The sequence below is a fragment of the Rhineura floridana genome, chromosome 15 (assembly GCF_030035675.1).
Source record: "Rhineura floridana isolate rRhiFlo1 chromosome 15, rRhiFlo1.hap2, whole genome shotgun sequence".
NCBI classification, from domain to species: Eukaryota; Metazoa; Chordata; class Lepidosauria; order Squamata; family Rhineuridae; genus Rhineura; species Rhineura floridana.
In genome coordinates this window covers 33,814,973-33,840,555 of record NC_084494.1, presented here as the reverse complement: position 1 = coordinate 33,840,555, position 25,583 = coordinate 33,814,973, and the positions used below count along the sequence as shown (strand labels likewise).

Here is a 25,583-nt window from a genome sequence, read left to right as displayed (position 1 = left end):
AATTGTTCTAGGGATGTATAGCTGAAGGTGAAACTGGAGAAAGGTATCCAAGGAGGAGATCAGATTTCGAAGCTGAGGGGAAGGAGGGTTGCAGTTACAGCCTCCTGTCCTGCTACTGCCACCCTTTGGCTAGGCCTAAAAGCAGCCTTCACCATCCTGGTGCCCTTGAAATGTTTTGGACTATCAGCCCCAGCCAGCGTAAAAGGACAGGCTGGTTCACATTCTGGTGTGTGAAGCCAGATAGAATGTCATCCTTTGGGCCAGCGGCAAGAACAGGAGCATATAACAGGAGGAAAATTGCACACAGGCAATTGCTCCACTGCAGGGGTGGAGAAATTGTTTCAGCCTGAGGGCTGCATTCCCTTCCGGGCAATGTTCCGAGGGCCGCATGCCTGTGGTGGGTGGAGCCAGATATAAAAAGGGGCAGAGCAACAAAAGTACTTTTTACCTTTGTACGGTAGACTGCCTATCTCTGTCCTGCATCCGGACAAGCAAAAGGCATTCTCAGAATTCAAGGACACACTTCAGCCAGGCAAAACTTCTTAGGGTGTGAAGAGCGATATGGCCTGGGGAGAGTTCTGAGGGCCACATTCGGCCCCAGGGCCTGAGGTTCTTCATCCATGCTCTACAGGATCAGACCGAAGTTCCATCTAAACCAGCATTATACTTCCAAACGTCACTGACCTGATGCTCCCAACAAGCAGATATAAAGACACCGGCCTTCCCTTGTTATTAGTCCCCAGGGTTAAGTATGTTGTTTCTTAACAGAGAGGACCCACCTAAGTGCCGGAGTGTGAGGGACTCTGCACTCTGCATGAGTTCAGTGTTTGTAGGTCTAGTTTTCAAACAAGCAAACAAAAACAATTGCCCTCATGCAACAGGCATCCTGTACAACTTCAGAGGCACTTATCATTAGGTGCCAGAATTTTTGAAAGCAGCAGACCTTCACAGACTTAAGTCTAGTTCCCACTGATGTGGCAAACTGATATCTAGGCATGTTGCTTCGAGCTGAAGTTGTGGACCCACATGATGTCCTTCCTCTATCCTTATGAAATAAAATAAAATAAAATAAATGCCCACACGTAGTTCACAGAAAACCACAGTAATCTGTGAATGCACTTATCTGGGTTCTTTGGCTCCTTTCTGCTAGAAACAAACCACAATCACTGGTTTAGTGTCAGACCATAGTTTGCTGGAAGTGAAACAAGCCACCAACTGTGGTTTGGATGTAACACTAAACCAGGGATCATGGTTTGTTTCTCTCCAGGACTAGCAGGAGCAGAGCAAACACAGTCAACTTATGCATGATAAGCTCCCCATGATGCGCAAATATGGCAACAGAAAGCTAGCATCTCAGGGAGCAGACAAGGCTATAACCATTCTCCTTGACACGCTAAATTTCTTTTTTTAAAAAAGCTCAGAGAACACCACTATATCATTTTATAATTCAAATAGTTCAGCAGTATCTCATCATTGTTGTTTTTTTAAAAAAACGCCTATATAGTAAACTCAAAACTAAATAGTAGGGAAAAGACAGAAAATTGTTAGGCAAGCTAATTAACCTACTATCATAATCCATTAATCAAAATATTGATTAATATCAGAATTATATTTTCTAACAGAGGAAGAAACAATATAAAATAGAAAAAGAAAATAATAACATGCTAGATTTCTATGTGAAAGGAACATTTGTTTCCTTGTTAGTTTGTTAAGATGAAGGTTCAGCCATGGACACCCCCACCAAAGTGGCATATTGCAGTTACAGACCGCTAACCCCTATGAGGGATATGGTGGGCCCTGGGAAAGAGTGGGTGGTTGAGCGAAGGGTTATTTCAAGACATCTCCCCCTCCGAAATTAAGCAGCCCAATTGCCAAGCCCACATCCTCAGATCCCACTGTCCGCCTCTGCAGGTGGGGTGTGCGGAGATGGGGGAAAGAACAGCATCCTTTTTGCCAGGGCAATGAGCTCATTAGCCACACAATAACACCCTATGTTTGTAACCTGGTAAATCCCTTGTTAAATGCAATTAACCCTTGGAGTCACACAGTGAACACCTACTGGGCAGCAGCAGAGTCTAGAAGTTGGGGTTTAATCCTTTGTCCTAGGGAAGGAAGAAAAGGGTGTTGCGTTCAGAAGAGGGAGGCAGTGTGTGTGTGTGCTTTGCTGGTTCAGACAGAGGTGAGGCTGTAGGGAGATGAAAAGGCCCCGTTTGAAGAGGAATGGGCAGCCCCATTCAGGCACCAGTGATTGAAGCCGCTCAGATCTTCTACATGCGTACATGATGGGGCATTCCCAACACACACACACTTGCTAGAAGCTAAAGTAGTATTTTACTTCTTAATTTATTTATTTAGACCACATCTATATTTATTTTATTTATTTATAAATATGTTTGCATACCTCCATTTCAGTTTTTTACAAGCATCAAAGCAGTTACAACAATTTTTTAAAAAAACCCTACAGTAAAGAACATTCAAAAATACAGTAAAAACAAAAGGTCATCTACACCACTTAATATATTGAATTATCTCAGCAGCATGCAGACAACTTAAAGAACTACAGGCAACTGGAACAGCAACAAAAGTTACAAAAATACACAAGCTTATATAGACAGATGTTACATTCATGCAATTACTAATAAATATTGACCAATATCAATACCTTCTCCTTCTGACACAGCTCCCTTCTCAATCTCCTGGCTGTGCGGCCACCTTGGCTCTCACCAAGGGCCCAAATTCACAGTTGGGGAGTGGACAAGGTAAATCCTCACGCAGCATATCTATATACAGTGCCAGCTGCTGGCTCCATGTCAGTGAGACAGTGCAATCCACTCCGGATTGTAATCCACACTTTTAGGGAGCTGTCCAAGGTACTGAGAAAAGTTCGGACTAACTTCCAGAGTGGATTCCACTGCTCCGCTGACCTGGAGTCATCACCCTCCACTGAACAATAGTGTTTTTAGTGTATGGGAGTGGGGTGCTTTTGGGAGTCTTTGCTGTCTTAGGCACTGCACTATCTTGACCCAACTCTGCTCCTAAGTCAGGGGTTCTCCAGCTGTGGTGCCAGTGGCCCATGAGTTTCATTCAAGTGGTCCGTGGTGTGTCGGCGGATTTGTGGTTGGAGATGGGAGAGAGCACATCCATCACATTGAATATTATATTGGTTTTTAATTGTATTTTATTGCTTCTTTTGTTTCTTATATTTTGTTGCATTATATTACAATTTGAATTTGATCGAATTGAATTTTGACAAGGAGAAAAATTATTAAGTGCTCCGCCAAGAGCTCTGGAGAGAAAAAGTTTGGGAACTGCTGTTCTAAGTAACACTGGGGACACAAAGGTCACATCCACACCGTACGTGTAAAGCACCTGGCTTCCCTGAAAGAATTTTAGGAAGTGTAGTTTACCCCTCACAGAGCTACAGTTCCTGGGAATCTTTGGGAGAAGTCATGTGCTTTACATGTATGGTGTGGATGTGTCTAAAATTTATGACCCCTTTGATTTTAAATTTGGTAAGCCTGCTTGTGCGGCTAGATAAAATTGAGAACGCAGAGGCATAAGCAGAGTTCTGCTGCTGGATCAGGTCATCTGCTCCAACATCCTGTGTCTCATTATGGCCAGCCAGAGGCCTCTGGGATGCCCACAGGCTGACCATGAAGGCAGCAGTCTCCCCTACCATTGCACCCCCAGCATTTGATGTTCTGAGGTACACTACCTGTGAACATGGAGGCTCTGCTTAGTTAGCTTGCCTAATAGATGTTAAGACACCTCCCATGAACTTGCCTAATTACTTTTTTAAATTCTCTGTAAAAGTCTCTTAGCAGAATTGCCAACTTGTGGTTTAAAAAACTGTGGAGTAAGTAGGGCTAGGTATCATGGGCCCTATTGAGTTTTGGCAGTTCAGGAGCAATGCCCAGTGGATCAGGGCGTGGGATCAATAGGAAAAATGTGTATGAGCACTCCCCAGCTCAACATGCATGGTTTATTCAACAAATATCAAAGTAGGAGCAGTTCCAAATGTGCAGGCAAGATACTTACCAGCTGTAAATTCTAGCTATGAAACCAGCCACCAGCCATTTTTAACTTCTTCTTTCTTTAAATGATGATAGGTGCATGACCTCTGTGACAATTTCTGCCACCGCTACATCACCTGCCTGAAGGGGAAAATGCCGATAGACTTGGTTATCGATGACAGAGATGGGGGCTCCAAATCCGACCTTGAAGATTTTGGCGGATCTTGCGCCAGCCTCTCTGATCAGGTAAGGACACTTGGCAGCAGGATCTTTGAGCAACAAGCTTTTGATGACTACAACTGGACTGTTTGCCTGCTACAATCAACATTTGATTTTTTTTTTTTGAGATTGGTGTTCAGAGAATTTGCTGTCAACATGGAAATTTGCAAATGTCTATTGTGTAGATTTCCAGGTTTGTGTCGGAATGTTAGGACGATGACAAGTGGCTTCAGATCTCAACGCTAGCTATATTTCAAAATGTGTTCTATGAGAGGTGGAGTAGTCTATCTGAGTGCTATTTCCATGCATAGTTCTGCCTTGACAAAAAGCATCAGTGCATGTTTGGGACACGTATCTGCAATAGGGGAAAGGCTAAAGTAGCTGCTTTGCGTGCAGAAGTTTCAATCCCCTCCCTGGCATCTCCAGGTAGGACTGGGAGTATTAGTGCAGTGGCAAATCCAGAAGTGCCTGGTCCCTTCATGTTAGCCATGCCACGCACCCCACAGCCACACCCCTCACGTGCTTGCTTGCTATCTGCCATCATCTCCACATACCTCAGTCCTTCCCTCACATGCCTTCTCCCACAACAACAGACATCCCGAGGAGTCCGTCAGCATGAAAAGGGGAGTGTGTTAACTACTGAAAAGAGTCTTCTCGGTGTCTCACTCACCTCCTTGCACTCTGATGGCTTCAATCAGCAGGAAAGGACAAGGAAGCATGTTAGAAGGTTCTTCTCAGCGGCTAACATACTGCCCTTTCATGCTGATTGGCTTGCAGGACACTGGAGACATAGGGACTCTGCTCCCTAAAAACTGTTTCAGACACACACACACACCCAAGACCCTGGTCCACTGCACCCCTGGCTTGGAGAGACCCTTGCCTGAAATCCTGGAGAACTGGTTCTAGTCAGTGTAGGCAATACTGAGCTAGATGAACCAATAGTCTGACTCAGTAAAGGGCAGCTCCTGTGTTCTTAACAGCTGACGGCAGGATTCTCTGAAATGTTATTTCATATTTTAGTTTTGAATTCTAGCACTGTTATACCAGTTAAAGGGGACAGTGATCAGGCTTTATGGTATTCCACCCCCCCCTTTTTTTTAACAGTGGTACACATTCTGTTTTCCTCTTGTGGAAAGAATATTTTCAATTAGCTTGCTATTTATTACCATTGTGGTTTTATGATGAACTTTCAGTCTGTGCCAGCTTTTACCTGCTCTTAACATGCTGAGATTTTGTTGTTTTCATCACATGGCAAACCCTAGTCCTGGGGTCATTTGATGAAGGGTGGGCTAATCTTCATCAATAAGAAATAATATTATCCTGCATTTTCTTACTGTTTCTGACTGGCCAGCTTGGTCAGCTTTCTTTATGCTCGTCAGTATTCCAAAGCCCAACATCTCGTCTGGCATAACCTGATAACTTTTCAGAACCCATTTGCTATATCCGGGGCTTAATATTTGCTGCTCTAATTAGGTTATTGCCCACGCTTTTCTGTTTGGGAAATGATAACCACAATTATTTATTTATTGATGGCATTTCTATACTGCTTAATTATAGAACCAGAATAAAACTGCTGTGTACATAGGCTCCCCCTCACCATTTAATCTCTCTCTGGGGGCTAAAAGCTGTCAGAGGCATTTTGATTTTAAGAATTCTGAAATGAAGCCAAGCGTGGGACTAGGATTTGGGACACCAATATACTTGAAGCTCTCTTTTCACTTACCCAATCAGCATGAAAGAGGAGGCATGTGTTAGATACTGAGAAGAGTCTTCTCAGTGACTGACTCACCTCCTTTGGCTCTGATTGGTTGCAGTCAGCACAAAAGGACAAGGAAGCATCATGTTAACCAAGTCAGAAGATTCTTCTCAGTGGCTAACAAATTGCCCCTTCATGCTGATTGGCTAATACATTGGGACCCTGTTCCCCCCCCAAAAATAAGGGTTCTATGATACCCCCTGCAACCCTAGATGACTACATCCCCTCTGAAAACACACTGATAACTTTTGTAAAGGCAGAACTATGTGTGGAAATGACGAATATTCCCAGACTACTCCACCTCTTATATAACGTATTTTGAAATAGAAGTGGCTTTGGGATCCATTTGTTTCAAAACCCTTTTTGACTGGAAGCAACCGTGGGAGAAAAGGAATGTATGTCTAAATCATACAAAGGGACGCTTCTCTTTCAAGCCACTTTCAACTCTCTTTTTTTAAATTTGGGGGGAAAGTGATAAATAATGGTGTACAATAAATATATAGAATCCTTTCTCTCCTAGCTTTCCCTGACACCACCTCCCCGGACAGCCTGGCACAACCACTCTCATACCCTTCCCTTTAAGGGGGAAACAATCCCTCTTATCTTTGCAACATTCATGAGGTTGAAAGAAAAGTGCCGGACATTTGGGAAATAATCGCCCTTGACAGTTAGCTGGTAATGAAGGAGACGTGGTCGTCTCTTGTGCTGCTCCTCATCTTCCTACCCCCCCAACTTTTTCATTTTCCCCAAGCGCTGCTAATGCAGTCAACACGTTCATTTGCCTATAGCAACTTCCTTGCATTTTTAATGTGCCCCTGGGCTATCGGGCTGGAAGCTGTGCAGAGTGGCGTTTCTGGGGTGGGGCTGGAAGAGGGGGAGGAGGCGAATTCTAGCCACAGCTACAACATCACATCTAAGGATGCCTTTTGGAGTCTCCCCTTCTGTGCACTGAACATAAAACAGCCCACGCTGGGTGAAGATCACCCCTCCCATCTTCTCCAGTGACAGCCAGCCAGGTGCCTATGGAAGCCTGAAAGTAAGGCACGGAGGCAGTGGATGGTTCCTGTTATTCCCCCACCATGCCTTTATCACAGGTACACTGCATCTCTACATGGAAGATGTGTTCAGTTGTTGCAGTTGAGGGCTTTCACTGCAACCCCCTTTTTTAAAAAAAGCCACCAGAAGTAGCCTTCTTTATTATGGCCCTGCCGGCAGGCCTTTAGAGTTGCTTGATTTTTATTTTTATTTTTGATTAGTCACCTTAATGATTATCTGTTTTTTTTTTAAAAAAAACATGTTTTATGTTTTAACATTGTACGCTGCCTTGACATTTTATGATATGGTGGTATAGAAATACTTTTAGAAATGTAAAACAAATATTTTAGGACCTACCTTGTTCTTCTGATAGTAAATTGTCATTGTAAATTTATCTGCAGTTTTCACTAATATACACATTTTTGCGTGTGATTTTGACTAATACGATGCATTTTTGAATGCTGCGTTCACTAATGTATGTATTTTTATGCATGTGTTGTCCTAATATATGCATTATTTATTTATAAATATTTGTTGTTATATGCCTTCAAGTCAATTATGACTTATGGTAACCCTATGAATCTTTTGGGGATATATTTGTACGGTTTTCATGGTAAGAGGTGTTCAGAGGTGGTTTACCATTGCCTTCCTCTGAGCTTATGGCACCCGATATCCCAGGTGGTCTCCCATCCAAGTATTAACCAGGCCTGACTACGCTTAGCTTCTGAGATCAGATGCGATCGGGCGTGTTCAGGGTAGTATGGCTGTAGATTGCATCTTTACATTGATGTAATCTGCCCTGGGACCTTGTGGTGAAGGGTAGGTAAGAAGTTTTATTACTGTTATCAGCAGCAGCAGCTGGCTTTCGCTGTATCTTCACAGGAGCGCAGGAAGCTGGTTTATACTGAGTCAAACAGACAGTCCAACTAGCCCAGTATTGTCCACTCCAGGGGTTCCTTAACTTCCCCCGCCCCATGGCTGAGGGTCTTGGCAGATTGCTTAGTGACTTTTTCCTGCCACTTTGTCGCAGCAGCCGTGATGCGCTGTATGATTTTCAGTTGTATTTTCATTGCTTTTTTTACTTCTTATATACTGCATTTCATTGCATTCCAGAGAATTCAAACTGTAATACATTAAAATTCAGTGTGAGATATAAGAAAATGGAAATGGGCTGCCTTCAAGTCGATCCCGACTTATGGCGACCCTATGAATAGGGTTTTCATGGTAAGCGGTATTCAGAGGGGGTTTACCATTGCCTTCCTCTGAGGCTGAGAGGCAGTGACTGGCCCAAGGTCACCCAGTGAGCTTCATGGCTGTGTGGGGATTCCAACCCTGGTCTCCCAGGTCGTAGTCCAACACTCTAACTACTACACCATGCTGGCTCTCGTGATATAGCAGGAGCAACAAAAACAATTCAAAATGAGTACAAATATGTAATGTGGGCCTACCGCGGACCACTGGAATGAAGCTTGCGGATGGTCTGTGAACCACAGTCTGGGAACTCCCGATCTATTCTGTCCGTGGGCCCCCAGGGTTTCCAGCTGGAGTCCTTCCCCAGCCCCTACCTGGAGACGCCAGGACTTGAACCTGGGACCTTCTGCAGGCAAGGCAGATGCTCTGCCACTGAGCTTCCCCTCAGTTCCCTAGTGGGGGAAACCATGAGTATTCCAAGTCCCTCTTAATGTGTTTATTTGTTTATGTCTATACGTTGCCGTCCTTTGGATGGCAAGCCAAATCTCAGCCCCAGACTTGACTCTGAAGCTGCTCTCAATAAAGGCACTTTGGGCAGAAGCTGCAGCGTCTGCTCTTAATTAACAGCTAGTGTTGCTACCTTCGCTTCCTAGAGCTTGGAACAGCGACCCCCTGACCCCCTCCCCTCCCCGTTTATTGTGGGCTACAAGTGTTAGGTTCTCTCTGGAAATCCGCAGCTCCTTAACCCTTTGAACCCCCTAGGCCTCTTGCTTGTGGGGCTCCTGTGATCAGCTCTGCCAGGTTAATCAGGCAGGGCGTGCGAGGGCAGGGCGCGGGGGAGGGGGGCTTTGTTTTAGTTCCCCGGCAAGTCGGGGGGCTGCAATCTGAGTCCCTTCGGTAGCTGTGCGTTTCCTCCTGAGGGCAACGGGCGAGAGGCCCCGGCGTGTCCCTCTTTGAACTCTGTTCAATTGGGCAAGGGGGGGTTCAAAATAATTACAGCCCCAGCGGAGGTGTTGTGGAAATCTCTGCTAAATCCTGGCCTCCTCCTTAAAGGGTTTATTGGGAGAGGCATAGAGGCTTGGCCAGGAGAGGAAATTTTGAGTGCTGTGGGTAGAGGAGTAGCCACCGTTTCCCTGGCAGATTTCTGAGGCTTTTGCAGCCTCACAACAGGCAGAAGTTGAACCAGAGAAGCTGTCACTATTGTTGGATCCTCATGCTAGCAAAACAAATTCATTTGCTGAGTTTCGGCCTGTCAGTGCAGGGCCAGGAGCCCATTGCTGGTTTGGAGGTGGGCTAGGGAGGGATTCACCTACAAAGGGCCGTAGTTTAGAAACAATATGGAAATAATAATAACAATACTGCCCTACCTTGCAGGGCTTTTTAAGGACTGCAGAGAGAATGTAGATTGGGGTAGGCAAAATGGTGCCCTCCAGATGTTGTTGGACTACAGATGCCATCTTCCCTGACCATTGACCATGCTAACTGGGGCTGATGGGAGCTGGAGTTCAATATCATCTGAAGGGCACTGCCTTGGCTATCCCTGATTAGAGATGATCTAATCTGTCAGCTGCGGTTCTCTCAGTTTCTCATTTTTCTAGTCCTCAGTTCTCCACATTTCTGTAACAATTTGCCATTTTTTATGTTAAAAAAATCCTTGTGAAAATTCTTCAGCATTTCAGTGTGAATTTCTCCTAACACACACATTTTTGTATGCAGTTTTGACTAACATACACATTTTTGCAATTTATGCTTACATAATGCATTTGTTTATGTTGTTTTCACTAATATATTTGTTTGTATGCATGCTTTCTCCTAATACGTGCATTTCTGTAAACATTGTTTGGTGGGAGAACTGCATTGCAGAATTAGGAGAAGTGTGACTTTCGTAGGATGGCTATGTTTCAGCTCTCATTTTTTTGGAAAGCGCGGATTTGATATATTCTGCTTTAAATGTGAAATGAATCAAATTTCTCCTCCAACTTATCCCTGACGTAGGTGAAGCACCTTGACAACTCGTAAAGCATTGATTGAGCACTCTCCCCTTATTTTTTATTGTTATCATTATAGTTGTATCCTTTGATTTGGGATGGGGTCGTGGGAGAGCATTTTGCTTGGCTTCAGACTTTAAAGAGTTATTGCTGGGACAATATCTGGTTTTGTGCAAGAAGTGCCTTGTGTCAGTTTCTGGTGATGTCCACTTATTGCTCTGTTGCAATGCTGTTGTTGATGGAAAGTGGGAAAGAGATTCTGGGCTGTTGACGTTGGTTTTGGACTAGCACTTCCTGTTTTTGTGCTTGCTTCATTGCCCCAAATGCCTTGAACTCCTGCACAGCCTGTATGTTTCAAACTAGGCCTGGCACAAGTGGTTGGCCAAGCTGGGTGCTGGCCAACAGCCCCAGGGGCTTGGAAGGGCCTCTATTCCAGCTGTACCACCATTCCCCACCCTCCCCATCAGGGCCTGTGGTACTTTCAGCAGCAGGCAGAAAAAGCATAGCATGGCAGGTGGGGGGCACTGTAGGCATTGTGCCATAGTCCCTCTGAAATCTAGTGGTGATGAGTATTCGGGGAAGTGGACTGATGGAGACAAGCACCTCTCCTATAATGCTTGTGACCACAAGCCTGCTTGCAGCCTGTTGGGCGCGGGGCTGTGCTCAGCCCAATCCTGGAAGCCATTGTCATTGCCTCCACATTGCCCTCCCAAAATCCAAGTAATTTACCTTGGGGCAGGGGGAAGCAGACCAGGGGGCTGGCACTCCCAGAATCCAGCTGGGACTAGGACTACAACTCTCAGAATCCCCAGCAATAAATTTGCACTGGGGGTTGGTGGCTCCGTAACAGCGGGCAGCACCCTGGACAGCTCCTTGAGGGTTCAGACTAAAGCCTGGAGCGAATTCCACTGCCCTGTTAATATGGAGCCACCACCTGCCACTGCTGATCCCTAAATATTGTTTATTATAGACATGCTTTGTGATTCCAGTACTCTAAAGGAAATGTGCTTCAAGGGTTCCTCTGGATGTACCAGCACCAAGGTAAGGGGGAGGTGGACTTCCATGAACGCAGTGTCAGAGGAGCACCACTGAGGCGGGAGCTGTACATTTGTTTATTTTATTTGGACAATTTCTGTGCTGCTTATACTTAAGCAAAACTTTAAGCAGTTTGCCACATAAATTAAAACATCTTAAATAAACAGCAAATCCAAAACAAAACAAAAAATACGAACGAGTTTCTACAGTTTATAAAATACAATTAACAACTAAACAGAACATCCTCTTTGGTATCAAACTAAACATTAAACATACAAATCAACTACAAAAATGCAAGAAAAATTCCTAAGAAACATAATAAACTGAACAAAATACCCTCTAGACATCAGGAAACAAAATTAATTAAAAAATCAAGTTAAAAATAAAAATGAAACCTTTTAAAAGACAAAGAAAATCAGCTCACGTTATCTCAGCAATCACAGGGTCCCAAACATGTGAGTGGGATGGTGGGAAGGGCACTTGCAACAGAGAGCTGGTGGGTAGCTGGGGGAAGGGAGAGGAACTTCATCCATTGCACACCCACTGAGTTTCCTCTGCAAATCCCATCCCGCTGCCCACAAGACTGTTTTGCCCTAGCTTCTAGTTTTGGAGCAGGACCGCTGGAAAAATGATGAAAAGCCACTCTGGAATAGGGATGGAAAGATGTGTCAGCCTCAGCTTCTCATTTTTCCAATCTTAAATTCAGTTCTCCACGTTTCTGCCGCAGTTTGCAAATAAAAAAAAATCCCCTTGAAAATTCTACAGCATTTTAGTGCGAATTTCTCCTAATAAACACATTTTTGTAGGCAGCTTTGACTCATGTTCACATCTTTGCTGGCAATGTCTTGTCAATGAAATCATTTTGTGTGTGTTATTTTCACTCACAATGAGTCCTTTTTATGCACACTTTCCCTTAATGTGCATTTTTGTGAACATTGGTTGGTGAACTCCATTGTAAATTCAAACAAGTGTGACTTTTGAAGGGTGGCTGTGGTTCGGTTCAGGTCCTCATGCTGTTTCAGAAAGTGCGAATTTGATGCGAACTGAATTGAAGTACTTGCCCATCCCTGCCTTGGAGAGGGGTGATCTTTGCAGGGGAGAATTGTAGGTAGGGGGATGCTTAAGCACCTCTCTCCAATTGGCTCTCCCTCCAACCTACCCATTAGCATGAGGAAGGATGCACAGTGTGTGAGTCTTCTGTGTTTCCAATGTAATATGGTGGTAGGTACAGCCTCCCTTAAGGACAGCCATCCTGTTCCATGGGCAGATCTGCATGTCTTGAATTTCAGGGATCAGGCTCTTTTTAAAGTCATGTTAATCCCAACAGTCTGGCAGTAGTGTAGTGGCAAATTCAGAAGTGCTGGGTCTCTTGATATTAGTCACAGCCATGCCCCCTTCCCTCCGCTTTTTGTTGCTGGGTTGAGAATGAGGTCCTTGTTACTGCCTTCTCCCAATATCAACAGATGCCCCTAGGAACCAATAAACATGAAAGGGGAGACTGTTAACTACTGAGAAAAATCGTCTCAGTGGCTGGCTCATCTCCTTTTACTCTGATTGGCTTGAGGGATGCTGGAGACATAGGGACCCTGCTGGGACCCTGTTCCCCAAAAAGTAAGGGGTTTAAATACCCCCTGACGACTATAATCCTGCAGTCTGGACTTTGGTGTAAGCAGAGCTTGGAAAAGTTACTTTTTTTGAACTACAACTCCCATCAACCCAATCCAGTGGCCATGCTGGCTGGGGCTGATGGGAGTTGTAGTTTAAAAAAGTAACTTTTCCAAGCTCTGGGTGTAAGTGTAGCTCCAGCTCATGGAATGGGAACATGAAGAGCCATTAGCTTCCCGCGCTGAGTACCCAAACTTTTCTAGAAAACTGCGATACTCTTCCACATCATCTGCTATGGCTGGGCTTCCCAAACTGTGGTCTGTGGAGAGCTTCAGTCAGGTTGTCCACAGTGTGCCTATGGATTTGTGGCTGAATATTCATATTGATTGTTAATTGTATTTATACTGCTTCTTTTATTTATTATATTGCCTTTTATTATATTACAGTTTGAATTTTATGGAATTACAGTTCTTACAAGTATGCAGAAAAAGAATTTAGTGGCCCCCCAAGAACCCCAGCAATCTCCATGGGGAAAAAACTTTGCGAACCACTGCGCTATGGGATGGGGGATGTTTCAAGATACAAAATCAGTCATGGAGCATTCTCATTGGTTTGCAGAATGTGCATGAGCCATATAAATTTAACACCAGTTACATTGCATCACAACTGGAACAGCTGAGCTCATGCAAGGATCCCCTTTGCATCTCAGTGCCTGCAAAGCTTATCTGCCTAGCCACTCATGGCGTTTAGGAAACACCAAGGGATAAGAATTGGATTTGACTAAAGGTCCTCTATCTAATCCACCTGCCTTTTGACAACTGTTCTTCCTGGGTTGGGGATAAAATGAAAACATGGAGCCTGGTGCCTATTCGCAGCTAAATGCATCACATGTGTTCTCTTGGCATGTAGAACAACTCCTGGATCCGGGACCATGATGAGACGGGATCCACACACTCTGGAACGCCAGGGCCTTCCAGTGGTGGGATTGCATCCCAAAGTGGCGATAACTCTAGTGAACAAGGTAAGTATATTGGATGCTGCAGAGGAGAAAGACTCTGCTTACATGGACCTGAATTTTCTGTGTGGGAGAGAGTTCAAGATGAGAAGAGCCTTGCAGAGACTGCAAAAGATTTTGTGTAGAATTAATTGTCTAAAGAAGGCGTGAAAGACAATAGCTTTAACCCAAAGAGTTAATGCAGCAAAGAGAGAATTTAAGGGGGAAATTGTGTGTGTGTTTTAAAAAAACCTCAACTAAAATATTGAATAGAGATTTAAAAATATGGAAACTAAGGAAAAATAACTATCAATGGTCCACGTATAACTAATGTCAACAATAAACCAGGTGATCTAACGATAAAATATTGTTTTATGGCAATAAAGCCTAAGAAACGGAGTCTAAAAAGCCCGAACACGTTTTGACCAAATGACTCTTTGTTAATATAACTTTGCAGACTTTTTATTGTCTGTGTTAGAATTGCTCTAGTCATAACAGTAGTTCTTAGCATTTAAATACTGCAGCCTTATTTAGTCTGGTACCTCTCCAGAGGTTTTGGACTACAACTCCCATCACTCTCAGCTGGCATGGTCAATGGTCAGGGCGGATGGGAGTTGTAGTCTAACAACACCCCTGAGCTCCTACTGGGAGGAAGGGTGGGATAGAAATCTAATAAATAAATAAATAAAACATATGGAGGGCAGCAGGTTCAGAAAGGCTGATGTGTAGTGCTTTCAAGTAAAGCTATGCTGAATGTTTGCCCATGAGTGTTTTCATGATGGACAGAATACTTTCCGGAGAAGGTGATGCCCCTTGTCCTCCCTCTTCGGGGAATAAGCCTGTGGCCAACAGGTACAATTGGCTGGTGACAATGGTGCCATTTTTTTCTTAACTTGGTTGTCTGTGTTTTGGGAATAGTGAAATCATTATGCAGCCAAATGGATTTGGCAATAAGATGACTTAACTGAGCACAAATAAAGCCAGATTGGAGTGAGGGCAATGCTTCCTGAATCACATTGCCCTTGCGCTGAATGGCAGAGGGGTTGTTGCTCCCAGCTGAATGAATGCTGGGGAGGGGAGTTCAGCCACCTTTTGAATACTCCTTTTCTCTTTTGAGCCCTCCTTTCCACAGTCTATGAAGTCCGCAATGCTTTTTGCAGCAGACTTGTTTCTGAAAAGCACTCTACTCCCTAACTTCTACTTTTGAGTGATCAAAGTGCATCTAATACATTAACTCAGTAATCTGTACAACAGCCCTGTCAGGTAGGCCAATTTTTATGCTAATCATCTTGCAAAGTGGGGGAAGGGGGCTGAGACAAAGAAAACAGAGGCTCAGCTAAGGCTACCTAGTAAGCTTATAGTTGAGGCCAGATTTGAACTGGGAACATGCAGATGGCTGGCTTTGATAGGAAAGTCCCTCTGAAAAATCACGGATCCTTAACACAAGGGTAATGATGCTTTAGAGTATTTTGTACATTACAAGTGCTAGATTCTGAATAGCCTTTTATCCAGCAATGAGATGCTTCTGGGATTGAGCTGCTAAGATGCCAGTTATGATAGTCGGGAGAGACAATAGAGTATGAAATTAGGGGACCTGCTTATGTTGTTGTTTTTATACAGTGTCATCAATGTACTTGGCTGTTTACAGAATAATAGCAAAAAAAGGGGGCCAACACCCCCGGGCCCCTGCCTTACAGACCTTACAATCTAAATTTAATCAAAGGGTTATATTCAACTAAGTCCTACACAGAGTAGACCCACTGACCTAAGTCACTACGTCTATTAGCTTTGCTAGGTCTACTCTGAGTAGGACTAACATTGAATGCCATCCAGTCTGTTATGTGGGAAAGTCAATGAAGAATGGAGATGGGAAGAGAGGGATGGTTGAGCAAAGAAGGAAACTGAGCACCCAGGAAGTTACATGGGCTTCTTCTGGCTTTTTCTGTTGTGGGATCAAAGTGGGGACCAGGAGGCTCTCAGAAAATGGGGTGGGGGTGCTACAGGGAGACTTGGGAACGCTAGGCTTTACGCCAAGGAACAAGGTGGGGGGATGCAACTTTTGATTCCTAACATCCCCTCCTCCCCCTCCATGCACACACACATGACTTAAATTGAACCAAAGCCACAAAGCTTAGCACAGAATTTATCAGTGGTGCTTCAGGAATTGGTGTTCTGTGAATTTACAAAGCAAACTGATCTGATGTTTAATATACGGATCAGAGTGTGATTCTTTTTCAGAATCTGCATTTTAAAATGCATAATTTAGGATAAAATTCATTGAGAAATGTGTGCCTTGAGATAAAATAGGTTTATAAATGCTTAATTTGTGATAAAATAAATAAGTAAATAAGTAAATAAAATAAGCATTTAAATACAAAGTTTCATGCAGATTAAACAAAAATCCACGGACTAATGAGAAAGAGGGATAGAATGGGTTTCTGAATGAACACCTGTGAAATTGACATGGGCTGGAAATATCCTGATCCATCCATCCTTAGAATTTATGTTCGATATGGTCAAAGACGTGCATGAACCACACCTCTGTGCTAAGGAGTTTTTTGGGAAAAGCTGGCTCAGGATAAACTTTCTACGCCCTTCCTTATCTGAAGATCTTACAGACACACACACACATCCAAGCTTAATTTTAAAACATCCCCAGCAGGCCTTGTTGCCAGGATCTACCCTCTGGAGTCATCCCCATGCAGCCTAAGATGCATTCATGCCTCCATGTGTGTGCAACATCCCTACACATGTGCAGAGAGTGTGCACATGCACAGAACATCTGTGGGCATGTGCCTCTCAGATCTGGGGATTACACACACGCACACATACACACACACGGAGGCCTCTGCATTCCAGCACTCGCCATCTGTTGAGTAAATACCCAGAGAATGGAGGCATCCAACTGAAGAAAGGAAAAGAAAAGGCAAGAGGAAAGGGGGGAACAGCTAGTAGCCCTCAAAGCTGGGGGTCACTGTGGGGGTCACTTCTGCTGAGCGCCAAGCCACCCTGTGGCACCTCATCAGGCTTGTCATACCTTGCAAAGCGCAGAAGTCAGCCTCCAATAGGGTGTGTGGGGCCCAGGGTGGGGGGAGAGAAGAGGAGGACCAGAGTTGCTGGAGGAGGGGTAGATTCGCCTGGGAAAACCGAGAAACGGCATCAAGATTTTAGAGGTGCTGGGATAGGTGGACCTCTTGGCGAAAGGAGGAAAATGTTGCCTGCTGCCTTCCCCCCTCCCTGGCTCTGTCCCAGACCCACTGGGCCCGATCCTCTCACATATTGCTGCCCTGGGCTCCTTGTGGGAGGAAGGGGGGATATAAATCAAATGAATGAATGAATGAATGTTGGGTGTAAAAGGATGCACGGAGATCTTGGCTTCCTCAAATCACTTGGAGAGCTTGGAGGGGGGAGGCTATGATGCCTAGCGAGGAGCTGATGAGTGTGTTAATCTCTGTCCTCTGCTTCTGTAGGACAAGCCTGCTCCTTCAACTGCTCCAGGAGGAGTAGGAGAGGAGAGGAGAGCAGCAGCGAGCCAGAAGCTCCCGGAGTCGGGGCTAGGGGTTGGAGTGTGTGTGTCTGTGTGAGAGATGGCAAGGGATCTGCTCCCCTTCCCTTACTTATCAGCAAGACCCTTTCATAAACATCTCCACTCTGTAGCAGCGCATCTCCATTGTCCTCAGTTATTTTTGCTCTCTCTCTCTTACCTCCCTGCACACAACCCCTGCTCTCTTTTCGTGAATCCCTTAGATGTCTAATGCAGGTCATAATATCTCCATCTGGACAGGGAGTGTCTCATTTCTGTGCACCCTGTGCATGGCCCACCGCTCACTCTCTGCCCAGAGCTAGCTTTGAGACTGGGAGGTTTGCATGCTGCCTCTTGACCATAAGAGACTCTTCTTTTTGGGCAGGAAATGGAACACAGAGTCCTGGGCTTGAGGCCCTCCTCCACTCCCTCCTGATGCTCTAATGCAGGGGTAAGAGCAGGTCTCTCAGCCCAAGGGCCACATTCCCTTCTGGACAACCTTCTGAGGGCCATATGCCAATGCCAGCCCCAGATAGAGGCAAAATGTACATTTTACCTTTGCACTGTAGGCTAGTTTCTACATATGCTCACACGCTCCTCTCTGTTCTATGGGTAAGGGCTGTAGCTCAGTGGAAGAGCATCTGCTTTGCAAACAGAAGGTCCCAGGTTCAATCCTTGGCATCTCCAGATAGGTCTGGAAGAGGCTCCCTGCCTGAAACCCCAGAGAGATGCTGCCAGTCAGTGTAGACAGTATTGAGCCATGGGCCAGTGATCTGACTCAATGCCAGGCAGCTCCCTGTATTCCTATCCTCCATCCTCAAGAGCAGGAGGCATCATCAGATTTCAAAAATACATGCCAGGCAGGGGCCCATGAGGGCTGTGGCCTGGGAAGAGTTCTGAGGGCCAAACAGAGAGGATTAGAGGGCCACATTTGGTCCCTGGGCCTGAGGCTTCCCACCTCTGCTGCAATGGTGAAGAGCGCACACCGCTGTGCAGGCCCTGACAATCAACTGTTCAGCAGCATCTGCAAAACCCCTGTTGGTCCAGCTCCCACACCTGAGGCTGGCTGCTGGTTCTCCACTGCCGCTCTAACCACTAAACCACATTCTCTTTCTCAGACTGGAAAATCAATAAACTTGTCCCTAGGCTTGCAACATCAGGCATCCTGGACCTGGGTACTGATGGTAGTAACAGAAAGAAGCCGGGTCCATCCATCCATCCATCCGTCCGTCCGTCCGTCCGTCCATCCATCCATCCATCCCTCTGTGTGTGTCCTCTCCTCTCATTCCAAGCTGAATGGCAAAGTTCCAGGGGTCAAGGGGTCGGGGCCTGAATGAGAAGGGGAGGGGCAGCTGTCTTTTTGCAAAGCAGAATGCAAGGGGGGGTGGAAGGAGGGTCCTGCTGCCCATCAAGAGCTTGATATAAGCCTACATTTTTGCTCAGCATTCATTTTTTCTCCTGGGGTATGTCTGCCTCTCTGATAGTCTTGGGAGGGAGAGAAAGAATGGAGGTTGTAGGGAACAGAAGTATAAAGCAAACTGCCTCCCCCCCTCAAATGGCAGTGGTTAGGCAGACACTTAGTACATGAAAGTGCCTGTGCATTGAAGCAAGTCTTTACTGACAGCTAAGCTTGAAGCTGCCTTGGAGGGCACGTAGTCCTGCACGGTTGCTGAGGTCATGGTGAATGTGGGGAGGGGGGCTACGCAGGTAAGAACTGGCAGGTGGGCAGGCAGGGTGCTTAAACTCTCTTGCACTTGTTGATTCTCCCATTCAAATGCCCTGCAAGGCTACCTCCCCCCCACACACACACACACCAGGGATGGAAAGATCTGCCAATTTTGTTTCTCTGTTTCTCATTTCCCAGTCTTCAATTCTCCACATTTTTGCAGCAATCTGCAATTAAAAAAAAAAAAAAAACCCTCATGAAAATTCTTCAGCATTTTAGTGTGAGTTTCTCCTAATAAGCACACTTTGTATGCAGTTTTGACTAATGTACACATTTTTGCAAACAATTTCTCCTAACAGAATGTATTTTTGTTATGTTATTTTCACTTACATTCATTTTTATGCATAGTTTCCCCTAATCTGGTGGGAGAAATGCATTGCAAGTCCGGATGAGTGCGAATTTCGGAGAATGGTGTGTTTCGGCTCTCATATTGTTTAGGAAAGTGCAAATTTGATAGATTCAGCTTTAAATGTGAACTGAATCAAATTTCTTACCCATCCCTTCTCCCCACCCCAAGCTTGGAAAAGTTACTTTTTTGAACTACAACTCCCATCAGCCCAATCCAGTGGCCATGATGGCTGGGACTGATGGGGGTTGTAGCCCCACCCCACAAGCTGCGCTACTGGTTTCAAAGCCTGAAACTGTAGCATAATGGGGGGGTAGGCATTTGCAGGTGAAGGGCTAAGATTCCATCCATTTATTTTTCCCTGCAAATGCCCATGAACATGGCATGATCAGCACTGCCTAAGAATTTCAAGCACCTCTTGCAAAGGCCAGGGATGTGTGGAACTTCCTGTCCACTCCCCTGAGAAATCTCTTTTGAGAACTTTTTTTTTTTACTTACATGAAAATCCCTCCAATATTTCCACTGAAAGAGGAGGGCCCTCCCAATTTGCTTTGAATTTCTCTTTAGGAGATGATTTTCTGTGCCGCCTCTTGGTGTGAATGTTGTGGGCGCCTCCCGGATTGTGCTTGTGATATATGGTTAGGTGTGGAATTATTATTATTTCGATTTATTACCCACCCTTCACCATAACATGGCCTGCGTTTGTGGCCTGTGCACATGAGAATGCTTATGTCATTCTTTACCTGGAAGGAATGAAATTGACAGGACCAGAATAAACTCAAAATGTGGTCTGGTCAACCACTCCCCTGATAGTGTAAGGGGTTAGCATCTTGGCCAACAATAACTAGCTTTCCGGAAGGGCCACTGTGAGAAAGAGAGTGCGGGCTGGCGGGCCAGTGCTTCAGCTCCCCTTGCCCTTTAAAAGGCCTGCATGCAATGCCTCTTAATGCAGACACAAACCCCTCCAACACCACTTTTGCCTCCAGGTGGACAGTTGGCATTGTGGGTTCAGGTAGCATCCCTTGGCAGGATGGGTTTGGTGCCATGGCTCCCAGTTGCTGACTATTAGAAGAGTAGGGGAAGTGGCTGTTATTAGGGCTGGAGAGAGAAGTTAACAGACTTTCTCCCCTGAGATCAGGCTCTTCCATCCCATTATGTTTGTCCATTTAGCAGAGCTAGACTGGTACCAGTGCCACTGTATCAGTGCAGCAGAATTTGCTGCCGGGAAATAATCACTTGTTTTCTACTTTAGAGTGTAGTGGATAAGCAGACTCAGACAATTGGGGAAAAGCTTAGGCTAAAGTCCTACTTTATCCCATTTCAGATTCCACTTCTAAGTTTTCATGGTGTAGCTTTGGGAAACTCACCATTTGTTTCTAAGCCTCTGTTTTCCTATCTGTAAAATGGTGGGGATGAATGAGAGAGGTGCAGTTTTTATCTCAGGGCTGCTGCACAACTGAGGACTCCAATGCAACAGTTGCAGTAGCAGAAACTTTTTGTGCAACAGATTGCATAATCTCTTGCACAACAAAGTTACTAGTGGCTTGCATTATGCATTCTCTTGCGGAACAATGTTCTGCTGGTGCAAAATATTTTGCCAGTGGAACAAGTGACTTTCACTTAGTGCTATGTTGGATACAACCCTAGATCTTGCTTTTCTTGTTCCAGAGGTTGGGTTTCTGGTTTTAGGAAGAGTGTGTACTGCCTGCACTGTGGCAGAACACAGAGAGTGCTGCTTACTTAAAGCATCCCAGTTTTTCTCTCTGTTCCACCTGGTAGAGTCACAAACCATAGACTATAGGGCTATGCAATAGGAAGCCTAGAATGATGTATGTGAATAGTGTCTGACCTTCTCTCCTCAGAGCCCCATATCCTGTGAGCTGAATAAAAATTATGGCAATGCTCACTTCATCTGAATAGATTTTGGTGAGGGTCTGCTGGCATTGCTCGCACTTCATTACAGCCACGTCTCTGATGCTCTGACCTTCTGAATGTATTTTTATGTTGCCTTCCGCTTTTGTGCTTGGGCAAAGTGCTGTTGCAGCATTGCACAGAACTGTCCACATGCGCAACCCTACGCAAGCAGAGTTCTGGAAGAGGAGGGCAATGGGTGCACTTTTGCATTTTGGGGAGGGAGGGGAAGAAAAGAAGGGTGGGGCTGGTGATAAAGTGGGGGCACGGGTGATGGCTGCTGGAAGCCCCCTGACAGTGGCACTGTCTCTGATGCATAATTTACGTCCCCCTCCGGGCAGGGCTTTAAAGCTGCCTTTTAGCCGGAGGATATGAAAGCACAGCAGCTGTTCTGTTGGGGTAGGATTGCTGGAAGCAGGGGGAGAGAGAGAGGAAAAGAGTCAGGATTTTGTATTTGTTAGGCAAGACTCGTGTGCAAAGGGAGGAGGGGGAGCATGAGGTACCAGGGACTACGCACTTAAAGGAGGTTGGATGAAAATGGAATTCAATGATGTCTTTGCAAATGAAAGGATACTTCAGAGCGGGACAGAAGCATCAATTATTTCATTCATTAGATTTTTTAATCCCACTTTTCCTCCAAAGAGCTCCAGATGACGGTTCTGAGAGCAAGTCACCTCCTGAGCATTGGGATTTCAACCTGTGCTGAGGAGGGATTTCACCCTGGTTCTTTCCTGCCCCGATCTAACTCTCTTAATTGCTTGCACAAAAGTGGCTCAGCCTCAAAAAAATTTGTAGTTATGGGGCACATTTCAAATGCACGTAGCGCTTCATATTCTTTCTCAGTGACCCCTGCAACAGCCCTGTAAGGTAGGATAGTACTGCAATCACAGAGAGAGACTGAGATTGCCTTGCCTAAACTCACTCACTCACTCAAAAGGTGAGTGAGGTGAGAGTGAACTGGGTGGGACTTCCCAGCCTGCAACTTCTTTTTCTTAAGAACATAAGGGCCCTGCAGCTAGATCAGGCCAGTGGCGAATATAGTCCAGCATCCTGTTCTCACAGTAGCCAGCCAGAGGCCCATGGGAAGCCCACAAGCAGGGCTTTCAACACAAGGGCACTCTTCTGCAGTTTCCAGCAGTTGGTATTCAGAAGCATGCTGTCTGCAGCCATGGAGGGCACAGCATCGTCATCATGGCTAGTAGCCATTGATAGCCTGATCCTCTATGAACAACTAATACATACTACTATTTCTACTAGAAGTAGTAACACAAAAAGGTCTCCGAGTGACTAACAATGTATTTGAAAACATAAGCGTAATCCATGACAATATAAACGCATTCACACAAAAACACACACAGTTTATATAAAAAATACCCAGAGCAAGCCCCTGTCCTCATGATAGCATCTTTGCCACTCTTCCGGGGGGTGGGGAAACTGTGATCCCCTCCAGATATTTGTTTATTATTTATTTATTTTGGTAACTGGTAACGCACTCTTTGCTAAAATCAATCCCTGAGCCGGGTACAGCATAAAAAACATATAATCCATCTGTGATACATTTTGGAAAGTTGTGGGTCTGTTTGCTATGCATTTAGACACCTCTCAAGACAGCGTAACCAAATTTTGCATGATGGTTCCTGAGATGGAGGAACAGGTTTTCATCTGTGTTTGGATACAATGGAACATTATTTTGAATCAAGATGGCGGATTGAGCCTTTCACAACTGCACTGATTTTGTGATCACCGATTTCAGTTTCGAAATTCCAAACACCAGTTTCAAAACTGCACTGTCTTTTTGGCTTCTTCTCATATTAGGCTGCTGGTAATAAAATGAGACTACCTTGAAAAAAAGCAAACCACAATAAAGATAAATCAAATGTACATCACAGCACCCTGACAGTGGTGTGGTTGGCTTCTGGCTCACAGCAGCTCCAGCCACCATGGCCAATGTTAAGGTGTGGTGAAGATGGAGTTCAGCACCATCCACAAGGCCACAGGTTAGCCACTCCTGGAGTAGGTTAATTATGCGGTACCTGGAGTAGGTAGTAGCCAAGGGGTGGCTAACCTGTGGCCTTCCAGATGGTGCTAGACTCCATCTTTCACCACCTCTGACCATTGCTAACCTGGGCTGAAGGGAGTTGGAGTTCAACAACATCTGGAAGGCCATAGTTTCTATAGTATTTGCGAGCAAAGGAGGAGATTTGAGTGGCTCTTTTCTTTCTTTTGGGATGATGCAGTGGATGTGTTAATGGCACTGACTGACCACCCTATCAGAGCCAGCTGTGCCTCCAGGACATAGAAAGCCTGCCTTATATTGATGGATCACCCCTCTGTTGTTTGCGCCGACTGATGGGAGTTCTCCAGATCATTGCTGAGATTCTTCTAGAGATGCCACAAATTGAAGTAGAGACTTCGTGCATGCAGCCATGTTCTCTGTCACTGAGCTCTGGTCCCTGCCTAATGGACAGACCAGGTAGTCATCTGTGGTGGTAGGATCTAGGGTAGCCTTTCCCAACTAGTGGGCCACCAGGTGTTGTTGGACCACAACTCCCATCAGCCTCAGCCAGCATTGCCAATGGTCAGGAAAGATGGGAATTGTGGTCCAACAACATCTGGTGGCCCACTAGTTGGGAAACGCTGACCTAGGGGATAGCTATCTGCTATACTGGGAACAGGTACCCCTTGAACAGACAGACAAAATAAAGTACGTCTTCACACAGCACATAGGTAACCTATGGAATTCACTCCCGCAAGAGGCAGTGATGGCCACCAGCTGAAGATGGCTTTAAAAGAGGATTAGATAAATTCAATTACTCCAACAATTCATGAATGGATGATCAAAGTATGGGATATAGTCAATCCTGTAAAACTCACTAGAACAAGGGAAGGAAGATAATCACAAGACTCTTTTATATGGAAATGGAGTACATTTGTAATGTACTGGAACAATATGGCTCATGTATTAGTAACCCTTATAAGATCTTGGGAGCTCTTTGAATAGATGTTACAAATCTTATATTCTATTTTTTCTTGTTTTAACCCATAAAGTATTTGTTAAACAAATGTGTAAATGGTACCTACTAGAGATTTGAAATATTCTTTATATTATATAATGGAACATATATTTTATATTTTTTTTTCTTTTTCTCTCGTAAAACCTTTGTCAGCCATGATCGTTTTGTTGATCTGTTGTCACTTTTATATTTTTGTCTAATTTTTTTTTTTAAAAAGAGGATTCGACAAATACTTGCAGGATAAAGGCTGCCAATGGCTACTACTCATGATGGCTATGTTCCACCTCGACTGTTGGAGGCAGGATGCCTTTGAATGCCAGTTGCTGGAAACCGGCAGAAGGGGAGAGTGCTCTTGCCAGGGGGCTGAAAGACAATCACCCAATGCTATTCTCTGAAAGTCCTACTGGGAGAAAGGGCAGGATATAAATCTAATAAATAAAAAAATAAAAATGACCCTGGAGGTAGGATTGGGACCATTGTAAAACAGTGCCTCCGTGCCCATCTCTCATTTAGTGCTACTGATCCAGACACTGCTGATCCTTTCTCTGATCATTCTATTCAAGAGGTTTCCTCTTTCCATTTCTGCTTTTTTCCCATACAGGGGACTGTCTAGATAACAGTGTGGCCTCCCCCAGCACGGGAGATGACGATGACTTAGACCGAGACAAAAAGCGGAACAAGAAACGAGGGATCTTCCCCAAAGTCGCCACAAACATTATGCGTGCGTGGCTATTCCAACACTTGTCGGTAAGAACCTGAATCTTTGTGCAGAAAAAGGGGGAGAGAAGGGGAGGTGCCAGGATCATAGAAAGCTTCCTTATACCACATCAGGCCATTGGGCAATCTAGCTCAGTATTGCTCACATGGACTAGCAGCGGCTCTCCAGCATTTCAGGCAGGGGACATTCCTAGTTCTTCCTAGAGATGCTAGGGATGGAATCTGGGACCTTCTGCATGCAAAGCAGGTGATCCACCACTGAGCTGTGGCCCTTTCCATCCTTGAGTTATCTAGGGAGGTATGGGGGACTGGATGTTGAGAGCAAGGGCCGATGAGAGTCAGGACTCTGTCTTATGTGGCCGTTATGATCTGAAGCATCCGGTACTGTGTTACAGAAAAGAGCAGATATTCTCCAGCAGTGCATCCCATTTCCTAAACTGGGGCTAGGAAACATCTGTGTCCCTCCATATGTTGTTGGACTCCAACTCCCATCAGCCCCAGCCAGCATAG

General features: G+C 45.1%; 1 protein-coding gene across 1 annotated transcript in view; it reads left to right on the top strand.

The window, feature by feature from the left end:
- Window positions 1-25,583, top strand: part of MEIS3 (Meis homeobox 3) — a 55,869-nt gene that overhangs the window by 12,168 nt on the left and 18,118 nt on the right. Inside the window, exons 5-7 of the mRNA XM_061597759.1 lie at window positions 4,110-4,259; window positions 13,752-13,863; window positions 24,958-25,103. Of these exons, the coding sequence (XP_061453743.1) occupies window positions 4,110-4,259; window positions 13,752-13,863; window positions 24,958-25,103 (408 nt within the window). The remainder of the gene's footprint in view (window positions 1-4,109; window positions 4,260-13,751; window positions 13,864-24,957; window positions 25,104-25,583) is intronic.